Consider the following 19794-nt stretch of genomic DNA (forward strand, 5'->3'; position numbering starts at 1 on the left):
AATTCCTTCATCTCAGAGGAAGTAAGCAAGTGTAAAACAAGACAGTTAATTCAGTACCACACTCCAGAATTACAGATTATCCCTAAAATTATAATTTATTTCTTCCCCGACTCGAAACCCAATCCACACTCAGGCATGGTGGGATAATTGTCACGGGCCGCGACACACAGTGCAGGAAGTAAGTCTATCCGTCATAGAATAACTAATATACTATGCTATTTATTTTTCAAACTCGAAAAAGGACTTAAAGCTTTTGACAATAACGCCATCTACAGACTGATATATTAAATAATTTATAAAAAATTACAATGGATCCAAATAATGATCAACCGTCAACTCCGGGATGGACGGTAGCGTGGGAGGTAAGCCTCATGCTGCCGTTGACGCTGAGAGTTTTCTTCGGTTACGCAGGGGCTTTTGAGCCCCACATCCCCATAAGAGACGGGCTGTACCAGGAGGCACCGCGCAGGGGCTGCTGTGACACTTTCGTCAGAGGAAGCCCGTAGCCGTCCCTAATGCGCCGAAGAGGGCCACCGCGGAGTATTAGTTGGTATGCCGTGCGTTGTATACAGGTTAGGGACTCGGCCCGGCTACGCCAGGCCGTAAGGCACGGTAACCCCAACATAACCGCCCAGTCCAGAAGGCTGGGCCGTAGTCATAAGCACTTTCTCCGCGAAACGAAAAAAAACAATCTACAAATGGCGCTACTTGAGTAAATAGATCACAGACTGAAGTTAACCAGTATTTCAACCATGGCAGTGTCACTATTATTCAAAAGTGATGGTTACGGACTAAAAAATAAAATGTATTTAGATGATCAAATATCTAGTCCCCTTCTGAATAAAAAAAAATGTCCGGTAACACTTTTTGTTAAATCGATACAATTTTATACGTTCAGATATTTCATCGCAACCCTAGTGGCAAGAACCATAGAGAACGAATGGTATACTCGTCTGACGTTTCTTCAGCAAATCATTCATTCTACATTCATTGTCAAATGTACTTTGAGTACTTTGGTCGCCTGTGCTGCTTTGTTAAAATTTCTTAAATAGAAATAGAATATTTTTGTACTTTACTAATTCAATCTTCCATGTACAGAAAAACAAAGACTTGTAATAATTGTTTACCTCAAGGTATATGTTAATAAAAACTCATCGTGTGTTGAATTATAATAAACCAAAAGCAATATTACCAGAATGCCTTATTAAAAATATTCATAACAATATAAAATAGAAAACGTGGATCATGTCAACTAGAAGAGCACGAATAAAAGCTGTGACATCGCTACCACAGCGGAGGAAAAATGCACCTAAAGTTGAAAGTAAGGTCGAAGAACAGCTAAATAATGATCGTGAGAAAGAATCGAATAGTCCAAGAGTTCTTCAAAGTAGCGAAGGGGTTGATAGTTCGCCAGTACGTAAAGTCCAGACACCCGTGAGAGCTCGAAGGACTCCCGTAATAACTAGTGCTGAGAAAGTGTTCGAACCGGTACGTGTGGTCACTCCAATCCCAGAAAAGCGCAACACCCCGAAACAACCCGAAAAAGTGTCCGTTATAACTTCCGCTTCCAGTCTTAGGTCGTTAATCTTCTCGCCACCTTCTAAAAGGAGTCCGGTGAGAAAACATGTCCCGTCACCCGTTCGGAATGCTAAACTCCTTGCAGACAGTGCTGAGAAATTATCAGCAACAAAAGAAACTGTTACGAAAACCAATGATCAGAGTAAAGAAAAGGACACTCCAAATGTGAATAAAGATAAAACTGTGCCTGAAAATGTTGAGTTTGATAAAGTTGTAGAGAAGACACCAAATGTACCAGATGGTGAGTAATTTTGTGACTTAAATTAATAACCATTGTTATTTAAACTCGGCTCAAGTGATATAACTTTGTATAACCACAAAACAAATATGATTATTACATTATGAATAAGCACTGAATTTAAATACCTACAAAAAATATACAATTAACCATTCCATTAGATTTAAGGGGGAATAATTAATATGTAAACAATCATGAAAAAATGTTCTTACATGGACATTTCTCTTAAAACCAAACTTGGCAGTCCGTACTTTACTGGATTTTGGTTGCGGTTTTGCTTGCATGATAGTTTTCTTAGGATAAAAATCCCACTATATATTATTTCCCTTTATAAAAATAACCCATGTCCTTCCCAGAATCTCAAACTATTTCCATACCAAATTTCATCAAAATGTGTTGACTTTATTGCATTCAGACAGATGCAGTGGGAAACTTTGTTTTATAATTTGTAGTGACAGTTTAATTTGTTCACTTATATATAAAAATTTACCAACTTTCATAGGACCCTAAGTCACATTTACAAGTACAATAAAAAAAAACCTCAGACAGCAAATTCCAAGGCATACAAAAATGTGTCTTTTTAATAGGTTAACTAATTTCAGACTATCAAGTGCCCAGTGTACCAGAAAGTATAATTGATGATCCTATGGATGGTATAGTGCCATTACAACCCATCACCACACACAAGCCAATAGCTATTCTGAAAAATGAGATTATATCGGAGAATGCTGAAGTATTGTTTGATCCTATTGTACCACTGCCATCACCAAGCAAAGTGAGGCCAAAGTTACGTCCAGCTCCAAGACTTGCACCGCTAAGAAGAAATAGTGTTCAGGTATTTAAAAGTCAAGTTTTGCTTGAAGCACTCCCTTGTATCAGTCTTTTGTTGAATGAAAGTCTCACAGGGTGCTTTTTGTCTTTCACATTTATGCATTATGTTAAGAATTATTCTTTATACATGCATAGAAAAGAGGCTCCTCTGCATCTCATGGTAAGGGGAGTGATTGTCTGACGAGAGATGGTCATCCCTCAGCAGTGGATAAATCAATGCCAGCCTCTTTGAAAAACATTCAAATCCATTCAGAAGTCTACATATATACTTATACTTCTAACTGACATTAAAGCCTTTTGACAACTTTTCATATTTGCAATAGTATTATGAAGTAGGCTTGGCATTAACTTAGTGTAGTGTAATAGTGGGTTTTTCTAGTCATACATATTTGAAAATGTAGAAACTAGAAATCTAGTTTTCAAGCACTCTTATGTTTGTGATAACAAATGGTCTTTGAATGATTACATTAATGTAACCAAAGAAGTACTTGGTAACAATTTTGAAATGGTCACATAGACACATTGAAGGAAAACAGTAATTTAACAAAAAGGATCAATCAATTATAACAATAATAATTATCAATGTTATCATTCTATTAACTTGTATGGTGTTTATCTAAACACTACAAATTTGCCAAATGCAGTTTTACAATTGTTTGTATACAATATATTGAATTACTCAATATACGAACAGAATCATTCCCATCGTTAATAAAATAATGACCTATTCCAAAATTGTTAATTTCTGGGAATTGTTAAAAAAGTATTTTCTGTTTGTGACCTTTTTTTTCATGTTTAATTTTTGACCTATCTTTAATAAGATCAAATTTAAAGCAACTTAAAAGAAAAGGTTGCAAACAAAAATTCTTAGTTTGTCAATTCCCACAAATTAACAATTTTGGAAAAGGTCATTATTTTATTAACAGTGCGCTGATTGTTTCTTCAGGGTAGTGCAAGTGAATCTGAGGATGAAAGTCGACGTGCCCTTCTCAACATAGGTAACGCTACGCCATCCACTGCTCGGCAAAGGCATGACTCTCAAACCTCATTAACTAGCAGGTACTTATGGTTTTGTACCTACTTACCACATCAGAGTCAAAACAAACCAGGTCGCAGGACTTCAGAACAAACACAGGCTGCGCCCAAACATTTTCAGACCAAACTGTTGTAAGCAGCCTGCATCCAGTAATTTCTAGCTATCTTTGCAGGGTAGTTTTGTAAAACGTCTGCTTTTAATTTTATAAGATACTAGATGACCCGGTGAACTTCGTATCACCTACATACATTTATTATTATTATTCATCGTGGAACGCAATTTTGCCATACCAATACGTACGTTATCATTATCTGTCTCTCGCTAGTCAACAGGGCCCTTATTCTGTATGATATAAATGCGTAACGCGGCCGTGTCATGTTATCTTCGAGAAATGTGCGTGGAATGGTATTCTGTAAGCCAAATTTCTATAGTCCTTAACATGATGCGTTGTGTTACGTGCTTGTTACGCACTGTTAAAATAACGTGCGGGATAGAGAATAAGGCCCCAGTACGGCTTGCACGTGAGGTAGCTCGTCGCACATTTGATTGACTTCGACGATCTAAGTCATCTCCGTGGCATTTTGCGACAATAACAATAAATAAAGTTCTCGCGCACTGAACAAAATTATAGTCTTGAAATTTCTTTATTTATTTTCTATTTTTGAGAACCAACTAACACTTTTACACTTTATTTATTTCTGAAATGTTTTGTATTTGAACAATATAAACCAAAGAAATCGGACCTCATATTACAACTATGAAACAGACTTATTTCTGAATACACCTATATATATATGTTACAGTTCTTTATTTCTAAAAAGAGAAAAGACATGAAATGTTTGACAGGTAGGAACATTTTGTATTGAAAACTTATATTGTCGTTTTTAGTATTTTCCGTTATTTATTATTTATGTTCGTCACCGTTTAATCCATCCCTGGACTTCCACAAATAATTCAAAACCAAAATTAGCCAAATCGGTTCAGCCGTTCTCGAGTTTTAGCGAGACTAACGAACAGCAATTGATTTTTATATATATAGATGATAATTTCTTTATTTGTTTTTTGTCACCACTGAACAAAGCAGGTGATCACGCCATATTTGAATTAAAAAAAACTATTTTTTTTACTTTAAAATTGAATATATACTTATGTTTGTATGTGTGTTTAATAATGGTTATATGTTTGTTCCAGAGAAATTTCTCGAATCAGAAATGACTCTATATGTTCGAGTGTGAGTCAGACGACCGCTTCGCAAGCGCCTGCCACTTCACCCGTCAAAGAAAAAGTCAAGTAAGCATTTGTATTTCTTATTTTACAATTTATCTTATACTAGCTTTTTTACTATCTTGCTGTTATAAGTTAATATACAAAAAAAATTACAGATCGCGTCGGCAGGAAGTGAGTCGAAAAATGGCAGCGTTACGACGTCGGAGGGAGACCTTGAAACGAGACGGGCTCACAATGTACGACCTTATATTCTACAACCCATTGTCGAAACCATTTATGTGAGTATAAAAACACTTCAGTTACCTTACCTACATGATCAAAAACATTTTTTTTTTATTGTGCCAGTTTCAGTGTTGTACGGAATTGAAGCACATATTATTCTGTAAAAGATTTTCTCTGTGACTCAACCAAGGTAAAAAAGTTTTTCCGAGGTAATAAGTAGCCTAAGTCTTTTCTAGGATCTCTAACTATCTCTATACCAAATTTCTTCTATATCGGTTCTGTAGTTTCAGAGCTTAGCCCATACCAACAAACTCACAAACTTTTCCTCTTTATAATATTAATGTACATAATTACTGAGTTATGAGATTTAAAGTTTACACTTTATATTCATCCATATAACAAATTTAGACATTTAAGTCTCAAAGTGACGAGCGCAGTATGTGGCATCGAATTCCTTATAATTCAGGGTAGTGTTGCTCTTGTTTATTGGTCGCTTACCGTTAACCGAGCGGTTGGCTTGTCTTCGTATTCATTTAATATAAAAAGAAATATATATGAATTTTAAGTAATAGAGTGCAGTATAACTTGTATTATGTTCCCAGTCCAGACAAAGACGAAGCGGACGCTAAAGAAACAAACGACAGAGAAGCTGCCAAAGAATTAGAGAATGAAGAAGATAGCGCGGACGATGACGCACAAGATGCCGCACCTGTGCCGCAGATCAAGTTGGGACCGGATGGCAAAATCATCTTGGACGAGCAGAGTTTGGTTTGTATTTCTGTTATTTATTTATTAATAGACACACCAACGATTTATAAGAGAAAAATACATATGAAAGATCCACAATATAAGGTACTTATTCCAGGTGATAAATTTTTACAGGTGTACACAACCCTATTGGCTAAATATTTTTTTGTCTAACAGAAAATTTAAATCACATATAAATTATCATTTATAAAATAAATGCAAACAATATATTATAACATGAATATTGAGAAAAAAATGGCCAAAGTGTACTCAGGGGAAGGGCAAGTGTACACAGGTGCCTCGCTTGGATTTTAGTTGTCCATGGTGTATATCGTAATTTGAACTTGTTTAGAATCTTTGGGATGCCTATGACATATTCTTGATTTGCTTCCCCTAGACCTAAAGCTGGAATTTGAACCCTTCTTGAGCCTGTGCATAAAAAAGGTTGAGGAATACTTATTTTATAATAGAAAAAATAAAACTGTTATTTTAAAGAAAATACTAGTCATTTTCATTAACAACATAACATCACAGATAACTTAAACTTAACATTCACATTAGATTTCGGCTTATTGACTGTAGGAACATGTAATACAATGTAATAATGACATTGTAATTTTAGATTAAGAGGTACCATTACATTTATATGTATTGACTTAAGAATCATATTTTGAAGTAAAAAATGTACTCGTAAGAAAGAAACACGAATGACATTCCTTTTACAATAATAACATTCATGTGTCTTACAACAATATATCTAAATTTAATACTGAATTCGTCAAAACACAAAATACCATGAACTTTGATTGTATAGTAGTTAACGATTAAAACATCCGAATGTTTGTCATCGTGTGTCACGGGAATATAACCTTATATACTACATAATAAGGTTATTTTTTCGTGACATGCGTAATGTCATGTAGCTGTCATGTTTGCCGGCAAACATTCCGATGCTATATGGGTAAGCGAACGTTTGTCCATCAGGTGATAAAGCAGTCTGCGAAGCGTCCGGCGCTGTCGCGTGCGGGCGCGTGCGCGGGCGCGTGCGCGGGCGCGCAGCCGTACCGGCGCTCGCGGCGCACGGCGGAGTGGGCCGACGCCGAGACCGTGCGCTTCTACCGCGCGCTCGCCGCCATCGGCACCGACTTCACACTCATGGAGCCGCTGTTCCCGGGCCGCACGCGCCGCGACCTCAAGCTCAAGGTGGCCAACACGCCTGTACGCTCGTTAACGCTAATAGAGAACATTCAAATGTTTGGGAATGACATATCGCCGCCTAATCCCTCTCAGTAGTAGAGGAGGCCCGTGCTCAGCAGTGGGCAAGTATATAATACAGGGCTGATATTATTATAGCGCGGTCTCACCATTCACAAGGTTCTGTTATATTCTTTTATACAAATTGTGTTATGATTCTGTCTTTTTCAGTGAACATATCCAATAATCTCGAAATAAAAACAAGACGACAACCTTTCAAATTTTTTGCGACAAGAATTTTAAATCTCATTTTTCCAACATAAATAAAAAATACCATAGGACTTCGATTGCAAAGTCACTATTAAGTGATCCAGCTATAAACTTATCGCAACGATATATCTTTCTAGACATTTTTTATTATCTATTAGCGATAACGATTGCAGAAACGCATTTTGTCTATGGCCGCTAATTCTTTAGTCTTGTCCAATCAATCACTAGAGCACGCAACTGTAACACTAAAGCATTCATAAATGTTAATAGTGTGTATTGATTTTTTTCCTTGTGATACTTAAAATAACTTGTACAGTCGCAGAATCTTGTCAGCTTGAATATAGGCACGACATTCGCCGTCTACTGCCGACATTTACTACCACTAAAAAAACGGTCATTCATAACTTACTTCAAGAGAGATAACTTTACAGCCATTCTGGTGCATATTGAGCCTAATGATCAATGCAGTATAATCTGAATGTAATTTTGAACGAGATACGTTGCATCCCTGTTGATCAAAATAAGCTGATCTGTCCACATCGTATGATTATTCAAATAGATTACTTGCTAAAACTTGCCCTACAAATATTACTTGTGATATTATTTCTGTATAAGTGACGAGCAAGCCCTTCGCTAACAGTGGATAGTCTAAAAAGAAAGGAAGTATTATGAAAAGGTAGACGAGGCGTTGGCCTCTTCACCTTGAAATCCAACGTCACTAATCTCCATCCGCCCCGTGACCATGAAGGCTGCAGTCTTCGAAACGTGGAGGGAAAATAATAATATAAATAACGGCGATATAATCCGTAAATCATTTTATTTCAATGTCAATGATCTCAACTTATAGTCTTGCGATTAATTGCCGCTTATGAATAAAGAAAGTATGTTAAATAAGTCATATCAAAATTTATAGAACTGATGAACAAAGATGTCGACAAAACATGGCGCTATATTTTATTACTTTGTTTATGCGTGAGCAATGCGTTGTTATGGCGAATGACGTATGTTCATGCAAGATACTCACGCGCAGCTTGCGTATATTTTGTACAGGTCAGCTATCAGTAATGGACCTATAAGCTATACTATAACCGATAAATAACACCATGCAAAACGTATTACAAAGCACTGCATTTCACTGCGCCCGTCACCCTAAGAAAGTAAGTCATCAGATGTTAAGTGTTATAATTTTCAATAATCACACCGCCTACGATATCTTTCAAGCCGAGATGCAACGATATTAGCACAGTGAATTTAACTATAATTGCAGTTCAAAAAAGAAGAGAAGTTGAATATCGCTCAAGTGGACAAAGCGATAAGGTCGGAAGTAGAATGGGATGCTTGCCGCCTGATTGACGAGTTTGCAGAGGAGCGCGCAGAAGAAGCAAGAAGAGAACAGAAGAAGCGAGAACTACTGCAGAAGGAGAAGAAAGAGCAGCAAGAAAGAAAACGCGCCGCTAAAGAGTTCCGCATTAAACAAAGTGAGTAGATACTAACAATTACTTTTTCTACTCGCGTGATTTTTTTCCCGCGCTAAAATTCCAAAGGCCTTATACTCTATGGCACATGTTATTTTGGCAGTGCGTAACAAGCACTGGACATACAGGAAATTGGCATACAGAATACCATTCGACGCTAACTTCATGAAGGTAACATAACACGGCCATATTACGAGTTTAATGTTGGCAATATGCTATTTTTCCTAGGATAGAAAGGAGCTATAGAACTCTTTGACCGTTAAAATATTATTATATAAAAACTCATTTCGATACATTCCTTTATTAGTATGTTATAGAAAAAAAAAATTTTACCGCTCGGGACCTCACGTTGACATAGGCCTCGCGCTTTCCTTGGACGACCTTTTTTTTACGATCATACCGACGAAACGAAAATGACTTTTTTGCTTTCGCCTGACGCGTCGCGTCGGTTAAGGCCGCCACTATTTATGGCATATACAGTTCTAATAGAATGTTATGAATGTTTCTTTTTTATAAAAATATTTGTATTTGCAGGTAGGAGTGCTAAAATTATGGGAACATCTATCATGTCTGTTTCGTTAAACCAAGACCCGAACATACCGACGACAGCAGACGAACTGATCGCGCACGCCACGCAAAACAAAAAGCAAAGAAAAAGGAAACCGAAGGACCCAGTCGTGCCGGAGCCCTCCGCCAAAAAGGTTTTGGCTAAAACACCTATACCGCAAAACCCAACGCCGCCTCTCTCCAAACTAGCTTTGATTAAGAACACAGTGAATCCACAGTCGCCAAAACTTGCAGATATATTACCCAGAATCGCTGCCAAACCCGTCACTCCTATGGAGCCACAGAGTTCTGCATTGGCTGTGCCACCTAACGTCGAAAATGGATCTCTAGTGGTACTAACGGTCAATGACCCCAATTCTCCGACAAAGAAAATGTTACAAACATACATAGCTCGGGGTGCAGGCAGACTCACTCCAGTAAATTTACCTTCGACGCTGTTGAACTCGGTTGTGGGGTATGTGACGCGGACTTCGCAAAAAAGTGGTTCGGCGAGGTCATCGCCACTGCTGACGTCACCGAGCAGTGTTGCCAGCCATGACAGTAAAGCTCCGTCCACACCTGGACTGGTGCAAATCAACCCTAGTCCTTCCAAACAGAAACATAGCTCGTACTCTATTACACCGCTTTAATATAGTTATAAGTTTTTAGATATAGTGATGTTAGTTAGATATTTTTATGCGCAGATATTTAAGACATTGCGTCAGTGCAGTAAATACTAAATATGAACCTTATTACCAATAAATATTGCAGTGTTTTAACTAATTAAAGTTTTGTCACTGCGCCAAATTCAAAAGGCAAACACTGATTAAGTTAATTACTGATTACATTTTTATTGTTAAGATGCAGGTGTTACACTTATGAAATTTTAAGGCAAGTTATGCACTCAAAGTTTTATCTGTAACTAAAATGCATATTTTAATGAAAACCTCATTTTACTCTTGATAGTAAGCCAATATAATATGAAAGCTTACGCGCATAATTCTGCTTGGAAGTTGCAAGTTTAAAACTGCAACCTCCATTCAATTAACACGTAAGCAACCGTTAAAACTGCTTACGGCTGATTTCATTATACAATCCTAACAGCTAACTTCAGGTCGTCAGGTAAAATGGACCAATCAGAATAAAGTTTGTCTGATTTACTTTGATTGGTTTATTCTTACTATTGATCTAGTTAGGGATTGCGATCGTTTAATACATCGGATGTGTATCGGCGATCGTGAACAAGACTGCCCTAATTACTGCACTGATCCAATGATTACAAGGAAAATGAGTGATAAAACATTGATGTGATGTTAAACACTGCTAGACGTAGTAGAAGTGAATTATATGCTGTTCGGATTTCGCCTCATTAAATACTTATTTGTCTAGGCGACTTTTTTAGAATTATTTATAAATGGAGAACAGACCCTTTCGTTTTCAACTCTTGGTAATATCATGTGCCAATAAAATTACGGTTGGGCAAATAAGAACTGAGGCGATCTTATTACCCATGTGCCTAGTAACGGCTAATTTCAAAAAACGTTCACAAGTGATGTCTTCGGATCGACCGAGGAATGGACCAATCATATTGAAGTTAGTTCGGCATTCTTACAAATGACTCATTTTCTAACTCATTGGTTAATACTCAGGATAGATCGGAAGATAATGATTGAGGTCGTTTATTGACTTCGGTCGTAACACTACATTAGATATTTGCATCATTATCCATAATCGAGAAATATGTATACCAATAAAATACTCTGTTACATATCACTGAATGCAAGACGAGAAGGAAAATTCATAAATGGTACCGCATAGGTTACATAGGTTTTGAATTAAAAAGCATCCCATAACACTGCAATGTACTTGTCTTCCTCATGCTAAGTTAAGACTCAGTTTTTGCAGCAATATATTGCGCAAGAGTTTTCAGGTGCGTTTACACTAGCAGCAACTGCGTGTGTGCGTTTACACATGCGACTTGCTTAAAGTCTTTTAACCTTCAAAATTTGCAGGAGTCGGCTCCTATGATAGTTTACCGTAAATCATAACTTACGGAAGTCGACTTCTGTGAGTTTTCTTGCGGATCTAAACCTTGCTTAAAATATTGGTTAATCATATTTCTCGAAAGTTGAACGGTCAAGTATAAAAAAGTGTATGTACTAGATAAACTTAATAAAACCCATTGTTTTAAACCAAATGAAAATATTGTTTGCATTGTTTTATGTTTTGAGAAATGCTGTGTGTATATTTATTATTTTGATGAAAAGGACATATTGCTTATGCTCGTGGCTTATCCGCGTTAAGGCATCTTTCGTGATATTGACAGTCTAGATTTTTGTTCGAATTATTCTCTATGGAACCTGGATTTAAAATTTTCATTCTCAAAAATAATAATTGGCGCCATATTGTGTATTTTAAAACCCAATGTAAAGGCTACCAAAGCCTTAATTGATAACTTTCCTGGGAAATTTCGCATATTCGTTTTGTAAAATATCTTTGAAAAAAATTATATCCTTGTTGAGTTTGATTTCGTTGTTTAACAAAAGAAGTGACTTCTCCAGGATACTCTGATCTCAATTAAATTAAGCTTGTCTGGTGAAGCTATAGTTGCTTGTTCGCTTTATACTTAAGTTAAAATGTAATTTGTTCTGTCGTTTGTGTATTTGATTAATTTTTATGTAATAAAATATCATATTGTTTTATTTGAGTTTTTTATTTCACTTAAATGTAACTTATAATGCATAAAATATTACTATTCTATTGTAGTCTGTGTTCAAGGTAAATTTGCTTCGTATATTTCAAAAGCAAAATTTTAAATTCCCAGATAGCTGATCTTCGGAAATTTCATTACCAATTTAAACATCATATTTTGTATAAATAATAAAAAAGGGATGTGGTAAGCAACTGAGTAGGTTCAAAACAAATGTTTATGAAATATTAAAACATGGTTGAGTGAAAATACATAATATTCTATTTTTGAAATGACAACATACGGTTGGGCTCTAGGTTAGATTTATAAAGGAAGCTGTTGCTCGCGGCTCTGCCCGCATTTTTTTGGGGGATTAATGCCCTTCTACAAGTAGTATAGTAGCCCTTCTCCTTCCGAGGGTTCTCGAAATATAAAGTATGAATTTCCTCACAATTTAAAATCTTTGATTCATAAAGATTCGTCGATAGGTTTTATTTTATAAGCTTTCATCTAACAGTGGACGGGATAAGAAAGTGACGTGACACTAGCGGCATATCATACTGCGGGCGTGATGATCTCACTAGCATCGCGTTGGCCGACCCGCCTATTGCGATTATTTCGATATAAATGCAACAATGGAGTTACGTCAGACGCGATGTGTTCTTGTCATGCAGTCTTTTTGACTATTATGGTTGTGTTGCGGATGGAGTGAGAATACGACGCTGGACAGTCGTAATGCTAGTACCTTACAGTGCAACGCTCTGCTGCCGCTCGATACTATGAAGTTGAGAGTCGAGCGCGTCGGCTCTAAATAAAGACTGAGATGCAATCTCTCGGAGCTGATGCCGCTTAGTAAGGTCGGCAAAATCACTCTGAATAGTTTATTGGGCTATTTGAATAAAAAAATTAAATATAGTGTGTAAGTATGACAAACGCATTCAATGAAACTATATATCAAGTATAAACTTATTTATTTACAATTACAATAAAAATGTTTCCGTTCTAACATCGGGCTTTCATTTAACATCTAAACTGCAAAATTAAAATGATTTAATCGTAAAGTTTAAAATACTAAAATATCTTTCTGAGTATGGAGGCGTTTATGTGCGCTTGCGCGAATGCGAAGGCTCTGTTAACAAGTACCCAGCGCCCGCGCAAACGCGCGTTTCGGAGAATAGAATCTAGAATTTATCCTCGACATACATATTTTACAAACTATAATTCCAAAACTCAGAACGAAGGAAATTCAAAGAAATCATACAAATCAAATTATCACTATGGAAAAAGGACTCCACAAGTTCCTAAAAGATTGCATGTTTTTAGCGCATACCTATCTTATAGTTCTTTTTTAATATTTTTTTCTTCCAAACGACACTCTCTACGTCTCCCTTAGAGGTAGAGCGATTCACGCGAAAAATGTACAAACCAGTGGCGAAGCGTGCATACAAGCCGATTCCTACCGGGTTACCTTTTGTAAATTAAGTAAAAATAATAAAAGATAAACATAACAATATAACTAGAATAAAAATAGTATATTTAACAAGTCATCTTATAATTATTAAATTAAATCAATACTTCAATGATATCTGTCGTTTATATCAATTCGTTAAATCGTACGTCGCGCGCAATGCTCGCGCCTCATAGTGTTCGAAGTGAACCCGGCCGCGCATAGCTTCCCTCGCGATATAGTTGTCCCTTTCACACGCAGCGCGGTGTCTCTGTCTAATCTTTTGGTAATCTAAGTGACGTAAAAATGCATGTGTGCGTGCGTGTCTGTGTACTTCAGGGTAACCCGAGAATTTGCGGCTTCATGTTGAGCTATTGGCGCGAAATATTTTTAATAATTTAGAATGTATAATTAGTGTGCGTTATTAATTCTTGTTGAACTCTTTTAAGTACCTATGTTCAAAATATATGGTTATTTTGTAAATTTAGAGACTAGACATAATTTTTATGTTAGAAGGAAATTATTAAGTATTATGATATTTTACTGATATTAATTTATTGTGAACAACATATTATATTATGTTAACTGTAGAAAAAAATATTTCGTCGGGTTCCCTTTTGAAAATTTTCACCCTTCGCCACTGGTACAAACGATGTTGTTTTCAATGTTTGACTTATATGAACTTATTTATTAATTCATACTTCTACGCTTTGTTATGGGATAGTTTGTATGTTCGTTACTGAATCACGCCAGAACGGCTGCACGGAACTGGATGAAATTTGGCACAGAGATTATAGTCTGACATATGTAACACATAGGATACTTTTTATCCCGGGAAAATATATAACGGAAAATTCACGCGGGCGGAGACGCGAGCAAAAGCTAGTCTAACATTTACCATGACAGTATTACAATAAATGATTAAATATATATTAGTCAACATTAAAACAACCACAAATATAATGGAGCATTAAAATACAAATATTTCCACCCACACAAATACATCCTACTAATTTGAATGTGAAGATGTTTGAATGATTGTTAGACATACACAACACACAAATGAACGAATATATGTGAAATGTGAGACACAAATATTATTATGTGCTTTAATTTTAATTATAATCATGTGGAGTTCTTTTTTCTAGTTTATTCTTGAAACATAAAAAACCTTACCAATTTGCGCAGTGAGCCTTTTATACAAAAATATATGTATTACACACTATTCCACTGCAGGGAACAGGCCACACCTACTACTGCCAGGGTATAGGCCAACCACGCTGGCCTAGTTGGAGTTGACAGATCGACATACCCATGGGCGCCGGCAGGGGGGTGCAAGTAGGTGCACGTGCACCCCCCGGTCCAGAAATAAATAAAAAAAAAATGACACTAAATAAATCTGCAACAATAGGAACTATTGACCACAGAGATTTTGTATATAAAGGCATTCTCAAATACTCGCGCAATTTGAATTTGAAAAAAAAATGTTATTATGTAGTATAGTGCGGAGGTACAAATGCACCTACCTAAAACTGATCTTGACAGCACCCATGGACATACCTTAGAAATTTTCAAATTACACGCTTAACTTACTAAATAATTCAAATAAAATTTGAAAAAGGGATAATTCTGGCAAACATTGAGGGAAGCATCGTATCTCGTTCTAAATCTAAGCATGGCATTACAATATTCTCGAACAGGATATTAACCCTGGTCATCATTCCCTCAAATATGACTTAAGAAAATGGCAAAACAGTTACGGTCAAATAGAGTGAAGGGGGACACTGCATAAAATTAATCTTATATGAAGCTTGATTATTGCGAGATTTCTGTATGATTAACGGACGATTTCAGTAATCGATACCAATCCCGAATCGTCAATCGATAAGAATATACCAATCAAAATAAATAATTTGTAAGCATATCAAAAAAACTTTATTCTGATTATCGATATCGCTGCAAATCTGAAGTAATAAGGATCGCTATTTGAAATCGGCCATTAAACATGGCGTATCTAGAGGTGGGCCAAGTGGTCCGTGCCACAGGATGTTAAAGCAATCTACTGCTACTATAAATTTTTAAAACCAAAATTGTATAATATATAAATCTACAAGTCATTTTTTGTCATAGTCTGGGGATCAGAGGCGCACCTGACCCCCCCCCCCCCCCCTCCTTTCCTAGAAAACGACTGTAACTATGCCCTTTACCGATATACAACAAAATCATTGTCGTCCCTATTGACTCATTCAGCACATTTGACTGTACCGCTTTAATGATATACTTATTACTTATTAGCAATGAACTTCTATAACCTCGTACGGAAACCAGCGCGACGCCTCCATGCTGTCCCAGATCGACAGCTCTGTGTCCAGGAATTCCTCATTATTACTGTCCACGTCAATGGTCTTTTTGTGTTCTGGAATTGGTTAAAAATAATTATGAGTCACATACATTGCTGAATGTATGCGGATGCCAGATAGACTAAGCCAGGGCTAAGTCTATCTGCAATCTAGGGATTGATTGTATAGACTACATTTTATACGTTGGAATTAGAAAAGTACCTTGCCGGATTTTTATTTTGGGAAACAATTTTTACGAGTGCGTGGATTTTTTAAACGTTGCAGATACATCTTCGATACTTGATGGAAACCAAAATTTGTATTTGCATTTCGATTCGAATTAAAATTCATAACTTATCCAGAATTACAATTTATGTGCATATAACAATACCTTCAACACATATCACGTAATTATCAAAATGTAACACAAACTTTCCACTAAAAACGTAATATAGATAAATAACATCAGTGATAGTGATTCATCTTAAAAGCTATGCCCACAAGTAAAATCCTTTCACTGACCCCGCGTGACTTACGCACAGATGGAACAAGACTGACAGCATTTTTTTATTGCTTTGAATGACGACACAAGCTTGCCAATGCTTGATGGTAAGCGACGCGACCGCCCCTAAACAGCAGAAACACCATCCAACACCTTGAATTACAAAGTATTGTTTGATATGCCACTGCACTTGCTATCCTGAGACATGAGATGTGAAGTCTTGTTATGTCCAGTAGTTACACTGGCTAAAATGTCCTTCTAACCACAACAGTGACTATACTTTGCAGCTTGGCGGTAGAAATAGACATTGCGTTGACAGTCTGCCTGGGTAGGTAACCCAGTCGGACTCTCACATATGAGATACCTACCACCAGTATTTAACACAAAGATATTGGACAACTCACCTACAAGCGCCAGTTCGTCAGTGTGCGACTTGACGGCGGCGGCCTGCTGCGCGTCGGGCGCAGGCGCGGGCTGCGCGCCGGCCGCGCTCTGGTCGCTCTGCCCGTAATAGCCCGACCATGCGGAGTAATTTTGCCAATAAGCTGATGGATCGTAGTATTGATTGTACTCCTATAAACACAGTGCTTTGAATTAATTATAATCGACAGAACCTTAGAATGTTTGGAGGATGAAATGAAAATAATAATGATGAAGGAAAACTTCGGGAGGAAACCTGCATACTTAAGAATTACTGTATAAAAAATTTGAGGGTATGTGGATTCTGCCACAAGCCAGCTAGGAGGAATAAGGCCTATCTCCTCTCAGTAGTAGAAGAGGCCCATTCCAATACAGGGCTGATATTATTATTGTATGACATATAGTGTCGTGAGAATTAACATTCTACTACTAGTGATTAACATTATTTATTTTTCAGAGTAAAATATGTTTATTCTCTTTCAAACTGTTTAAAAGAGGGGACTCAAAAATTTTTGTTAACTTATCAATTACCGGCGAAATTAGAAGACAAAGTGTACTACAATTATATTTGTATATTTCATAATAATTATTGTATAAAATAATTGGGGTACATACTGCGCCACTTGTATATGTAGCACTTGCAGTGGTGGCTGTTTGGGAAGTAGTTGTCATAGCTCCTTTAGGTTTTGGTACAGCTGTACAAATCTTGAGAGGCTTCGCGCCAAGTCCCGTGTATCCATTCATCGCATATAATGCGTTACGCTGCTCGTCTTCATTACCAAATCTGACAAACCCGTAGCCTTTTGTGTACCCAGAATTGTCCAGTATAACTGAAAATGAAAAATACTTTTTACACATAAAAATTCACACAGCATGTGTGTACAAATTTTTCATTACTCATGTTCATTTGTAATTTATTGTCTCTGAATACTAGTTCGTCTTAGTTGTATTACGATGCGACTGAAGTGTTGAGGTTTCTGGTTCGATTCCTGGATTGGGCAAAATGATTATAATGGGTTTTATTCTCAATATCAGCCTGGAGTCTTGAATTTGTGCACAATATAGCGTTAGGCTTGCGTCCTATCATGTTATGGGACTTAATACACACGGCGGAAAGTGTGTACACCAGTTACGATTCTGCCTACCCCTTCGGGGATAAAGAGTGTGTATGTATACAAGTTGTCAATTTAAACAGTTCATAATAATATGCTATGCAAAAAAAATAGTCTTTTCAACGGAATGAAATACTAAAATAACATGTGGAGTGTGCACACACTATCACATATTTCAAAAACATAAACTTACCTTTTGCTGTTTTAATCGATGAATACTTTGAAGCAAACACCCTGTATAGTGAATAATCATCTACTTCAGGACTAAGGTCGCCCACCCACACAGAGAATTCTCTTTCCTGCTGCATGTTGGCACGTGCCTCCCGTGAGGCAGTATTTAGTCTGAATCGTACCACAGGAAATGTGCCTGGTATTGGTTTACCGTTCAGCTTGTGCATCGCATCAATAGCCTCCTCATCAGTCTGTTAATTACAAAATAATCGTACCAAAATTTGAATATTTAAAATTTGGCAAATTTGACCGGAGCAAACTACTGTGGTGTCTAAAATGTTTATATTATTTGTAAAATTTATTTGTAATTTGAAAATTAATTTTATTTTTAAATATGATTTAATTAGCTTAAGAATTATTAAAAAATATTGTAATTAGCTCTATAACTTCATTTAAAAATATTGATAATGGAACATAGATATTAACAATACCTGAAAATGTACAAAAGCATACCCAGCAGGCTCGCCAGTGAACTTGTTTCTCATTACTTTGACGGCCAGTGGCCTCTGGCCCATTCTGTTGAATGCGGCCATTATGAAACTCTCTGTCATGTTGGGCTCCAACTGCAATGCATAATATTAAACTAAGAACTTGAAAAGATAAAGTTAATAAACTTGCTGACATTGAATTGTCCTAATGGCTGAAGTTACACTTATATTTCAAATTAATTACATCAACTGGTTTTTGTATTATACAGTAGCCTATTTCATTTCAAACAAATCTCTCCTAGCCGAATGTTGGCCACGGCCAATCAACTTATCTCTATTTGATTTGATTCAATAACAACTGATATTTCATTTAAAATGAAATAAACTACTGTAAAAAATAATAGCCAGTTAATTAATTGTTACTTGAGTTAGACACTTGTCCAATGAAATATGAAAATATAAATTTGATTTCTATTATGAATGTATAACAAAAATCTCATTTAAAAGAATTTCTGAGAACATACATCACTAAAATAGACATTGTAAACACATTGTCTATTTTAGTCACTGAGTACGTACTTTTGGCTGAAGCCCTATGCCTATGTTGTGAAATTTGAGGAACACTATAGCGATTGTTAATTGGTATTACGAGATAAGTTTGAATTCAAATACTTTTTCAATATTATGTCTAATGTCTCACAACCATAACCCCAGTCCAGTGACATGTTAAACTTTGTAAATTATTTAAATCGTATGTGCTTAATGATGTACATAGTAAACACAATGAAGAAAATTTTAAGTACACTTACTATATTCTTGATAAACATTTTTTGTTACTTACACTGCCCATCCATAGCTGGCATTGCATTGACATCTTGTTCGTTGTCGTCTTATAGCTGGATAAAAATTCAAAGGATCGATATGGTGTTCAGCTATATTAAATAACTAAATATACAGCAAAACTCTCAGTAAAATGTATATTTATTAAACATGCGGCTATTCAACAACACTCCTTATTTGATATTTGTTGTCAACTGTCAAGTGATAGAGGAGATTGGAGAATGAATGAATGAAATAATGCAGAATCCAGAATAACCAAAAACTAGAATTGGAATAGATAGTTTATGGTATTTTAGTCGATTTGTCAAATTCACTAGCTACACTGCTATATACAGGGTTACCAGTTAGTAAAATTAGAATCAAAATCTGTATTTGACTAGTAGTGCATTGCTAATTTTTATACACAAATTTTATTTTTCCAT

The 19794-nt window shown here is 36.3% G+C and overlaps 2 protein-coding genes across 2 annotated transcripts; one reads left to right on the plus strand and one right to left on the minus strand.

Moving 5' to 3' along the window:
• The first annotated feature begins 998 nt into the window (after positions 1 to 998).
• Positions 999 to 12066, plus strand: LOC115443240 (transcription factor TFIIIB component B''). The gene is made up of 9 exons (XM_030168567.2): positions 999 to 1819; positions 2419 to 2651; positions 3594 to 3706; positions 4875 to 4973; positions 5066 to 5188; positions 5735 to 5900; positions 6864 to 7082; positions 8611 to 8821; positions 9353 to 12066. Exons 1-9 carry the CDS (start codon positions 1246 to 1248, stop codon positions 10012 to 10014), a joined length of 2400 nt encoding a protein of 799 aa, XP_030024427.2. The 5' UTR covers positions 999 to 1245; the 3' UTR covers positions 10015 to 12066.
• On the minus strand, positions 7235 to 19582 carry LOC115443241 (tRNA selenocysteine 1-associated protein 1). The gene is made up of 7 exons (XM_037439267.1): positions 19374 to 19582; positions 18536 to 18667; positions 18067 to 18295; positions 17377 to 17591; positions 16746 to 16914; positions 15813 to 15916; positions 7235 to 7588 (listed from the first exon to the last, which is right to left on the minus strand). The coding sequence occupies exons 1-7, from the start codon at positions 19404 to 19406 to the stop codon at positions 7568 to 7570; spliced, it is 903 nt and encodes a 300-aa protein (XP_037295164.1). The 5' UTR covers positions 19407 to 19582; the 3' UTR covers positions 7235 to 7567.
• Positions 19583 to 19794: the final 212 nt, after the last annotated feature.

This window comes from Manduca sexta, chromosome 16, assembly GCF_014839805.1.
Source record: "Manduca sexta isolate Smith_Timp_Sample1 chromosome 16, JHU_Msex_v1.0, whole genome shotgun sequence".
Taxonomy (NCBI): domain Eukaryota; kingdom Metazoa; phylum Arthropoda; class Insecta; order Lepidoptera; family Sphingidae; genus Manduca; species Manduca sexta.

Coding starts and splice junctions, on each gene's coding strand:
- LOC115443240 (XM_030168567.2), top strand. CDS start 1,246: ATGTCAACTAGAAGAGCACGAATAAAAGCTGTGACATCGCTACCACAG. Junction 3,707..4,874: donor CAAACCTCATTAACTAGCAG/GTACTTATGGTT, acceptor TGTTTGTTCCAG/AGAAATTTCTCGAATCAGAA. Junction 4,974..5,065: donor CCCGTCAAAGAAAAAGTCAA/GTAAGCATTTGT, acceptor AAAAAATTACAG/ATCGCGTCGGCAGGAAGTGA.
- LOC115443241 (XM_037439267.1), bottom strand. CDS start 19,406: ATGTCAATGCAATGCCAGCTATGGATGGGCAGT. Junction 18,668..19,373: donor GCCAGCTATGGATGGGCAGT/GTAAGTAACAAA, acceptor TATGCATTGCAG/TTGGAGCCCAACATGACAGA. Junction 18,296..18,535: donor ATGCTTTTGTACATTTTCAG/GTATTGTTAATA, acceptor TGTAATTAACAG/ACTGATGAGGAGGCTATTGA.